General features: G+C 52.3%; 1 protein-coding gene across 2 annotated transcripts; it reads left to right on the top strand.

The window, feature by feature from the left end:
- Positions 1–2,830: 2,830 nt before the first annotated feature.
- LOC136467853 (growth-regulating factor 1-like) lies at positions 2,831–4,842 on the top strand. 2 transcript variants are annotated; one of them, XM_066466650.1, is made up of 3 exons: positions 2,831–3,279; positions 3,396–4,343; positions 4,443–4,842. In XM_066466650.1, the coding sequence occupies exons 1-3, from the start codon at positions 3,060–3,062 to the stop codon at positions 4,448–4,450; spliced, it is 1,176 nt and encodes a 391-aa protein (XP_066322747.1). In that variant the 5' UTR covers positions 2,831–3,059; the 3' UTR covers positions 4,451–4,842. The 2 variants fall into 2 exon arrangements, with proteins under 2 accessions (XP_066322747.1, XP_066322748.1); XM_066466651.1 differs by having other exon boundaries at positions 3,396–4,334; positions 4,443–4,841.
- The last annotated feature ends 5,522 nt before the right edge of the window (positions 4,843–10,364 follow it).

Below are 10,364 nucleotides of genomic sequence, written 5' to 3'. Positions count from 1 at the left end.
GTGATGCAACCAAGGCACCCATAAAGCTCAGTGAAGAAAACTGGCCACATATTGTGGCAGTGAGAAAATGACGCCGCAACTGCGGCACGCCACAATCTGCTTATCTTTAGGCGTGGCCAGCACTGATCTACATCCAAACACTCTTTTACATGTCATAAAAGTAAAAAAGTGTGATAAGAATCCCTTAGTCATGGAAAAGTGTGGCTTTCCTAATTTTGTAGCCACACTTTTTTGTGACCTGTCACACTTACCAAAGGCTAGTTGTCGTAGAACATGGCTGAGAACCAAACGGCCCAAAGTAGGACAATGAGTTACAGTATTCTCATTTACGGGCGTGCTTGGTTATCGGGCAACGCCTGCCACCGTCACGGAAGCTGCGCCACAGGTTGGCGAATTCTCATTTACGGGTGTGCTTGGTTATCGGGCAACGCCTGCCACCGTCACGGAAGCTGCGCCACAGTTTGGCCCCGTTCGCTTGTCTTAAAAATGGTTTGTTCAGTTTTTTTTTTCAGCTAGAACAGTGTTTTTCTCTCACAACAATTCAGCCGGAACAGTGTTTTCAGCCAAGTTTCAGACCAGCGAACGGGGCCTTATGGCGAAGAAAATCTCCGCCACACTCGCCACGGAAAAAGCGCGTAGAAAAAAGTGCGGCGGCGGCGTGAGCCAAACACTGTCTATGTGTTGTGGCTGCCATCATGGTGGCGTGGCGAAGGACGGCCGGCAACCAAACAGCCTGACCGGAGACAAGGGCGCCCAACGCTTCACCCGCGGACGCGGCAGACGTACGCCGTCTCTGTAGCCGCCGCTGGCCGCTGGTTCGTTGGACGCCCTCTGGCAGCCCATGCTTCTTCGCTTCGCTCGCAGTAAGTCGGCAAAAAGGTCGGGGGGAACTAAGGATGGCAACGGAGATCTACCGTCAGGTATTGTCGGAACGTTCTCTTCCCCGCTACGGAGAATTCATCCTGTCCCCGTCCCCGTCCCCGTCCCCGTTAACTGTCTCGGGTATAGATTCTTGCCCATCCCCGTACCCGTCGGGTATCGGTCGGGTAACAGATACCCGACGAGTACTGCATACCCGATAAAAAAGGACACTTGGGGTCGCAGCTTTGCAATCGGAGACGTTTCTTCTTTACCTGGGTATAAATGTCGGAGTCTCGGAGATGCCGAGGAGAATGAGCGATGTTGCGAGGAGGACGAGCAAATGTGGCAGAGAGACCGAACTGAGGAAGCGAGGGGCACGGGCGCTCATGAGGCAGGCGTGCTTGTGCTGCTGGCGGAGATGGTGAGGAAAAATTGAATTAGGGTTCCTAGAACACACAAACTATAATCTCGTAAACTAACATAGTAACTATATATATATAGGGAGAGGCTATTCAGTAGCCGGCTACAAAATAAGTTATTCTGTAGCCACCTCCATTTACTATAATTTTATATACTAATTTACCATAATATCAATACATATTTACCATAACGTTATATTAAACCACTTAGTAAGGAGTTACTATAATCTCGTAAACTAACATAGTAATTATCGTAACTCAAAGTGGCTACAGAATAAGTTATTCTATAGCCAGCTACAGGACAGTAGTTATATATATATATATATATATATATATATATATATATATATATATATATATATATATATATATATATATATATATATATGATTGTTCAGATTTGGACAAAATACCTATGTTGAGCTTCTTTGTGCCTAATACTCGCATGATAGCTAAAATAGTTGGGTTCCCCAACGGGTAACGGGGATGGGTAAATAGAGAACGTTCCCGTACGCGCTATACTCGTCGTGGATGGATTTTTATCCATTTAAATGACCGCAGGTAAAGATATGATCCCATCTCATCTTCTAATGATCAAATACCCATGTTTAGGGGGAACGGGCGGATCGGATTGAAAACGGCCGTGGTCCCGTGGACGGGCACGGGCGCGGCGCGGCTGAGCAGGGTCGGGTCGGCAGTCGTCACTCGGCAGCAGCCCCGGACGTCGGACTTTCGCCGTCTGAGCGGGCTGCAGGCGTGCGGCCGCTGCGCACACAGCAGATTCTGCAGCGCGGACTCTGCATCTTGAGAATGGCCTGCGCCTGCCTGCGCGCCTCTGCCTCCGCATCTCGCCTCGCCTTCCCGGTCGCGCTGCCGTCCAAGACACTGACCGGTCGCGCTACCGCGCCTGCCCTCCTCGCTTCGCTCAGCCCTGGTTTAGCTCGCGAAATTTGGATTTTGGGGTTACTGTAGCACCTTCGTTTTTATTTGGCAAATAGTATCCAAACATTAACTAATTAGGCTTAAAACGTTCGTCTCGCAATTTCCCACCAAACTGTGCAATTAGTTTTTCTTTTCGTCTACATTTAATGCTCCATGCACGGGCCGCAAACATTCGATATGACAGATACTGTAGCAACTTTTTAGATTTTGAGGTCCAACTAAACAAGGGCTCACACACGTACCGCCCGCACACTGCACGCCACGTCCCGTCTCCCTCCTGCCAGGCTCCGATGATGACACCGAGTGGTACGGAACACAAACTATGGTACAGTACGTGACGGGTTAGCGTAAGCAGCCAGATTCGCGTCACGGAGCTCGCTTTGTTGACGAGAGGGGCTGGTCTGTCGTTCTCCCTCAAGAAGCCAACAACGGCCGTTGGATCGGAGCACCGGTGGCCCGTGGCCGTCGATTGAATGGCCCAAATCTCTTGCGGCCCAACAACCCACACGCGCCGCCGCGCAGGTGCCCCGCCAAGGCCAGCTTGCGCGATCCCAGCCTGCCACTACAAATAAAACCCCTTGCCCGAAGTGCTCAGTGCTCCTCTCGCTACTGCTGCCCCCGTCTCCTCTCCACCCTACTGCCTCCTCCCGGCAACACCTCGCTGACGCCACCGCCGCGAGCACAACCAGGCCGCAGCGCCGCACTCCATTCGCCTCCTCTCGCGGTGGTCTGCCGGTGCACGGTGTCTGGCTAGAGTCTCGAAGGTCGTTCGCAGGGGTAGCCAGCAAGCTAACTAGCTCGTCGGGAGCGAGAGAAAGCGGCCGGTCGTGCTCGGAGATGATGATGATGAGCGGTCGAGCGGGCGGCGGGGCCACCACCGCGGGGCGATACCCGTTCACGGCGTCGCAGTGGCAGGAGCTGGAGCACCAGGCGCTCATCTACAAGTGCCTGGCGTCCGGCAAGCCCATCCCGTCCTACCTCATGCCGCCGCTCCGCCGCATCCTCGACTCCGCCCTCGCCACGTCGCCGTCTCTCGCCTTCCCGCCGCAACCCTCGCGTACGCATCCGCCTTGTTTCCACCCCCCCTTGTATATGTATGCTTTCACGTCGGCGTTGCCAGTTTCTGTTGGCACGACAAGCCGAGCATGAGATGGCGGTTGTTTTTGCATGCAGTGGGGTGGGGCTGCTTCGGGATGGGCTTCAGCAGGAAGCCCGACGAGGACCCGGAGCCCGGGCGGTGCCGGCGGACGGACGGCAAGAAGTGGCGCTGCTCCAAGGAGGCGTACCCGGACTCCAAGTACTGCGAGAAGCACATGCACCGGGGCAAGAACCGTTCAAGAAAGCCTGTGGAAATGTCCTTGGCCACGCCGGCGCCGGCCTCCGCCGCCTCATCCGCCACAAGCGCCACCACCACCTCGTCCCCGGCACCGTCCTACCACCGCCCGCCCCCCGCCGCGCACGATTCGTCGCCGTACCACGCGCTGTACGGCGGCGGCGGCAGCCCTTACTCGGCCTCGTCGGCGCGCCCAGCCGGTGGCGCCGGCGCGTACCATCATCACGCGCAGGTGAGCCCCTTCCACCTCCACCTTGAGACTACCCACCCGCACCCGCAGCCGTCCTACTACTCCGTGGACCAGAGGGACTACGCCTACGGGCACGCCGCCAAGGAGGTCGGCGGCGTGCACGCCTTCTTCTCAGACGGCTCGGCCGACAGGGACCGCCAGCATGCCGCGGGCCAGTGGCAGTTCAAGCAGCTCGGGATGGACACGAAGCCGAGCCCCACGTCGCTTTTCCCCGTCGCAGGGTACGGCAACAGCGGCGCTGCGTCGCCGTACGGCGTTGATCTGGGGGCCAAGGAAGAAGACGAGGAGGAAAGGCGGCGCCAGCAGCAGCAGCACTGCTTCGTTCTCGGTGCCGACCTGCGGCTGGAGCGGCCGTCGGGCCATGACACCGCCCCCGCGCAGAAGCCGCTCCGGCCCTTCTTTGACGAGTGGCCGCACGAGAAGGGAAACAAGGCGGGGTCGTGGATGGGCCTCGACGGCGAGACGCAGCTCTCCATGACCATCCCCATGGCCGCTAACGACCTCCCCGTCACCTCCCGCTACCGTAATGGTGCGCACTGTACGTCTTGTTCGCTAACCTGTTACGGTAGTGAGCCTGTTAACTCAAGGTCTCGTTCTCATCATCGTTTTTCGTTATTTGTGATGTTACAACCTGCAGATGAGTGATGCCAGGAAGAAATGTTTTCCTGTTGCTACGACCTCGAGGCGAGGCCACATCAAGCCTGGAGCTGGAACACAAGAATCGAGTGGTTCCAGCCTGTGGTGCTGACCCTGAGCTGTACTCAAGGCCGGCACGGTTTGAAGAACCTGGGAAGACCTAAACCTCGTCGTTAAGAATGATTTTTCCTGTTTCTCCGTTCTTCTTTCTCCTAGTATTACGCAGTGGTGATTCGAGTGTTATGTTTCCCTGTAATACCAAGTGAACTGGGGGCCGTTTCTTACTGTATTTCTCAAGCAGCATTTGGCCACTGTTCCTGTCAGTGCCTGTAATATCTTGTGAGCGTGCTGACCTGCTCAGTTCTGGATTTCTCTTTTCCGCTGTCGGATTCCTCCGCCTGTGATACAGCCTGTTCCTTTCGGGCGACCGTGGATGATAAGGCGTACTGTGGCTGGTTTGGTGGGAGAGAGAAATACTGATACAGTTTTTAATCCACAATTGTATACGATCAAACGAATAGGCCGAGTACTTTTATAACTTTCTGCTCAGAGCCTGCAACTAATACAGAACAGTAATCACCATGCTTCATCCGACAATATACTATTGGTTAGGGCAGCGGTAATGACGGCATGGCTTCTATGCTTGCATGCATGCATATCTTTGACTGCTAGTAGTAGGAGCTACTAGGTGCTTCTCTTTAGTCTCCACTGTTCATACTTTGACTGCAACCTTGGAACCGCAGTTTTTCCAAGTTCCTCAGGCGCTAAGACAGTCATCAGGCTCCTCTTGACTTCCCATCATCCGTTCCCATTTAACCCAACGGAACTGGGCAGAGAAATGCGAGGTTGCAGTCCGGCATGCCGTGCAGAGACCTGCTAAGCTCTGACCCGTGGTCAGTCTTGAAGCTCCGATCGTAAATGAACAGTATTTCTCTGTCACAGTAAGCAAGTATAATAGTATGTTGCAAGTCGACTAAATGCTGAGGTGGAGGAGAGAGAAGAGGAGAGAGAGAGGAGAAGTAGACGGTAAGCTTATAGCCGATTTGGACACAAAAATCAAAAAAATCTGTGAGAAAGACAAGTAAACCATGTATTAATTGTAAAGAGCTAACTACTACATAAATAAGCTAAGAGAAAGCTGCAAGCCGATGGAAATCTGCTCCATCGACCGGCCTCCCGGTCCTGGGCGCACAGCCCCCGAGACACTGACAAGGTGTCAGGTGTGCGCGGAGTAGTAGGAGTACTGTAGTACGCGAGTTGAACGGTCTATATAGCCTCAGGCCTGCGCTGCGCCTCCAGGCGTTGCTGCATCTGCATGCATGCGTGCACACAGCTGTGCCCGCAGGCCGCAGCAGCCGGTGTCCGGTGAGCTCGTACTGTGGATGTAGCCTGCTGTGGCCTCTACGGCAGCCTTCAAAGCCTGCACTTGCTGTCTGCCCGGCACGGTGCCAGCCTGCTGCCTGCCTCGGAGCCTCGCTAGTCATGGCGCAAGTACTGTAGTAGAGTACTAAGGGTGCGTTTAGATCAAAAAAAAAAATGGATTTTGGCTCACTGTAGCATTTCGTTTGTATTTGGTAATTAGTGTCTAATTATGGATTAATTAGGTTCAACAGTTTCGTCTCGCGATTTCTCGACCAACTGTGTAATTAGTTTTTTTTTCGTCTACATTTAGTACTCCATGCATGTGCCGCAAGATTCGATGTGACAGTTACTATGCAAAATTTTTTGGCAACTAAACAGGGCCTAAGGCGCTGTTTAGATTCCACCCAAAATCTAAAATTTTTCAAAATTCCCTGTCACATCAAATCTTGCGGCATATGCATGGAGCATTAAATATAGGTAAAAAGAATAACTAATTGCACAGTTTGCCTGAAATTGACGAGACGAATCTTTTAAGCCTAAATAGTTCATAATTGGACAATTTTTGCCAAATACAAACGAAAGTGCTACAGTAGCCAAAAGCCAAAAATTTTCGCATCTAAACGGGCCTAATCCGTAGTACTACTCGTACTACTAGCATGTTTCCGGACGTCCTAAACCTGGCCTTGTCTCCACTTACTCCATGCTTAGGGGATGTTTCATCCGGCTACTAAAATTTAGGAGATGTGTCGGAAGTATGTTGCATAAGGTGTTTGGATACTAATAAAAAATAAATTACATAATCCGTCAGTACTCCACGAGACAATTTTTTAAGCCTAATTAATCCGTCATTAGCACATGTACTGTAGCAAAACATTATCAAATCATGGACTAATTAGGCTCAAAAGATTTGCCTCGCAAATTAGTCACAAACTATGTAATTAGTTTCGTAATTAGTCTATATTTAATACTCCATGCATGTGTCAAACATCCGATGGGACAGCGACTAAAATTTAGGAGGGGCAACCAAACACCTCCTTACTTGGGTACATAAGCTTGGGTTATGAAAGATGTATCACCCCTGCTTGTACTCCTAAATTGATGAGAGACTGTCCCAGCTCAGCATTCCATAATGGATGAAGATATGCCGCGACCCGTCGTGCCCTTGCGGAGCGCTCGACCCTTCTTCCTCGTCACGTCTCTCCCTCCCGTGCCCCTCCGCTGCCGCCACCTCCTCGCACACCCCACCACCGGACCTACACTTCGTTCCCACACTCGTCCTCGACCCCACCCTCACCCCCGCCACCGATCCTGCCCCTCCTCGCCCCCGCCGTCGACCACCGCGGGTGCTAGGGTTCGTCAGAGACCCTAGCGCAGCGGAGCTCGGCGAACCCTAGCGCCTGCGGTGGCCGCTTTCTTCCGCTTCCCCTCTCGACGGAGCTCCACCATGCTCATCGGCGACGTCGAGACGCCCCCACCCTTCCCGGCTCGGCCATCTCCACCGCCGCCATGGCCCGAACCACCTGGCCTCCTTCCCTACCTCCTGGTCGGCCTGTCTCCCTCCCCCCGGCCGCCCCTTCTATGCCGTGCGGAATTGTTGAAGAAAGAGGGGCGCCGACCGGAGTTGGGGAAGAAGACTGGGGCACAGTCAAGGTGCGGGTAAGTGGGACACGGGTGTCGCGCGGGGCCCAGGCCGTGGGTGCGAGGGAGGGCGTCGGGAGCGCGCGAGTGGACGAGGAGAGGAGGCAGCGTGAGGTGGAAGACGGGGGCGCACGACCTATCGCTTAATTGAGTTTGCGTTCCATAATAATACTATCAACCAGAAAAAACCTAGAAAGATTGGAGTATTCGTGCTGTGCGACCTGCCCAGTGCCAAACGCGTGGTGGACACGGCGACGCACGGCGCCAATCCGCACGCGACGTGGCCCGGTTGGAAAGCTATACGTAGTTACGTACGCCGGCCTCCTCTACACTGCAGTCTACAGTGCCCGCCCCAGGCAGAAAACCACCTGCATGCAGCCTACCACGGCAGTTTCCCATGCACCCATCCATCCGCAACCAAACCATGCAGAAGCGCACGCGCGGCGTACGTACGCTACCGCATGTTGGCTCGCGTACAAGACCTGGTGCGTGCACGAGCCGGCTGGCGATCCGCACGTGAGAGACTGAGCGCCGCGAGCCCCGCCCCCCTGGCCCCTGCCCTGCCCCGCCACGTTCGGTGGCAATGGCATTCGTCCCCTTCTCGCTGGCTGCGATTGCTCGATCTGGCCTGGGTTTCCATCGCTGTGGCCGTGTGCGCCTGTGAGGCTGTGACTGTGCGTGAGGTGCCGCCGTGACGGGCAAGGGCATTATTGCGGATGGAAAGCTGCTCGCCGGTCGCCAGGTAAGGGCCGCACCGCACTACTGTTCCACTGTCAGTGTCCCCCGTCCCGGCCTGACCTTACCTGGGCAACTGCCTCTGCGTGTGCATGTGGCGCCTGCGCCCGTCTCGTGGCACGTTAGTTGGGGGAGTGATGAATTGTGTCTCTGATGGTTCACCTGTTTTGAAGAGGGCGCTAATTACTACTACTGCATGCAGGACATGTATTTCCTGCTCAGCTATGGCAGTGGCGAAAAGCTAGGCGATCGAAAGCATGTCTGGCTCCAGTAGTTACCTCGACCATGCAAGTTTTATTTGTTGATGGACAAGTATACTAATATACTACTACTGCATGCAGGACACTGAACATGACGCTGAGTCAGCCAGAGAGAGCAGAGAGCAGCTACTAGCAAACACGCACGAATGAGAGCCCATCATCACGTGTGCTCACGGAGTGACACACGTGGACAACCTAGGAATCCGGTATTTTCGCAGAGGGCAGGCAGAGCGCATATGCATAAACTACTGCCACGCGCAGGCAGCGACGAACTGACGATCCTGAGTGGCTACTAGACATGTTAATTGCCCGATTATTCGCGGCCCAGTGCTTTGACGGAGGCATGCATCGCCTGACACACGCCTTGGGATAACCGGTCCTGCAACGTGGCCGCGGGCGTACCAGCGCTGCTAATTAAACAAACCGGCGGCGAGGTCGGTGTGTTTATGCGTAGAGATTCTTGCCTGCGGCCGTGGGTTAGTTTATCGTTAACCGCCATTTGTGTCATTGTGTGGTGGTAGGCAGTGGTGTTCTTTTTGTTCTCAAGGGATCCGATGTTAAGAGATACTGTAGTGTATTGCAGGGATGTACAGTGACCTGGTTTTTCTTTGGTTTGCGATGTCAGAGCTCGCGACAGTATTTCTCGTGTCAGGTGCTTAACTAACGGCGTGTTTAGATGCAAATTTTTTGGGTTTTGGTTACCGTAGCACTTTCGTTTATATTTGGCAATTAGTGTCTAATTATGGACTAATTAGGTTCGAAAGTTTCGTCTTGCGATTTCTCACCCAACTGTGTAATTAGTTTTTTTTCGTCTACATTTAGTACTTCATTCATATGCCGCAAGATTCGATGTGATGGATACTATGTAAAAATTTTTGGGAAATAAACAGACCCTAAGCTCTCGATCTACGGGGGTCGTACCAACAGGCTCGCACCAGATCTGGAGGCTGTGGCCTCGTTTAGATTGCGAAAAAATTTTAACTCGATGAATAGTATTATTTTCGTCTTATTTGATAAATATTGTCTAATCGTGGACCAACTAGACTCAAAAGATTCATCTCGTGATTTCCAACTAAACTGTGTAATTAGTTATTTTTTTTACCTACATTTAATACTACATGCAAACGACTAAAAATTGATGTGATGGAGAGAGAATGAAAAAACTTGGCAATTTAGATGTCATCTAAACAAGCCTGTATCTACGAGCTCTGCTGCCCAGCTCAGGTGAGCATCAGTTCTCGTATTCTGCTGCGACTGACACTTGTACAGTGTCGTCAGGCCTGCCACCCCCCGTCAGCGACGCACACGCTTCAGGGCGTGTTCTTTTCCATAGTGCTAGGACCCCAGACTAACTAAGGTGGTGTTTAGATCCGATGACTAAAATTTAGGAGGTGTGTTAGGAAAATGTTGTATAGAGTGTTCGGATACTAATAAAAAAATAAATTACATAATCCGTCATTAGCACATGCTTACTGTAGCATCACATTGTCAAATCATAAACTAATTAGGCTTAAAAGATTCGTCTCGCAAATTAGTCACAAACTATGCAAATAGTTTCGTAATTAGTCTATATTTAATATTCTATGCATGTGTCCAAACATTCGATGCGACAACGACTAAAATTTAGGAGGGGCAACCAAACACCACGTAAAATGGTGTTTGTTTTTTACTTTTTAGGGACTAAAAGGGACTAAATGGGAGGAGATAGACCGCGAGGGAGGAGAGAGAGGGAGGGGATGGGCTGTAAATGGTTCATTAGTCCTAATTAGCAGCCTCCCAAGGGACTACTATATTTTAGTCACTAGCCCCAGTTTTAATTCCTGATGTTTGGTTCAAAGGGACTAATTGGAACTAAAATTTAGTCTCTAGTCTCTTCTCCCATGAAAAAGAAGACGCCCTCAGTTTTTGCTAGGTTTCCATTAGCATCC

This window comes from Miscanthus floridulus, chromosome 7 (assembly GCF_019320115.1).
Source record: "Miscanthus floridulus cultivar M001 chromosome 7, ASM1932011v1, whole genome shotgun sequence".
Lineage (NCBI taxonomy): Eukaryota > Viridiplantae > Streptophyta > Magnoliopsida > Poales > Poaceae > Miscanthus > Miscanthus floridulus.
This window is presented reverse-complemented; position numbering and strand designations above follow the sequence as displayed.

Excerpts from the sequence above, each read along its gene's own strand:
- LOC136467853 (XM_066466650.1), top strand. The coding sequence starts at position 3,060 with ATGATGATGATGAGCGGTCGAGCGGGCGGCGGGGCCACCACCGCGGGG. Across the intron at positions 3,280-3,395 it reads CTTCCCGCCGCAACCCTCGC|TGGGGTGGGGCTGCTTCGGG; the intron begins GTACGCATCCGC and ends TTTTGCATGCAG.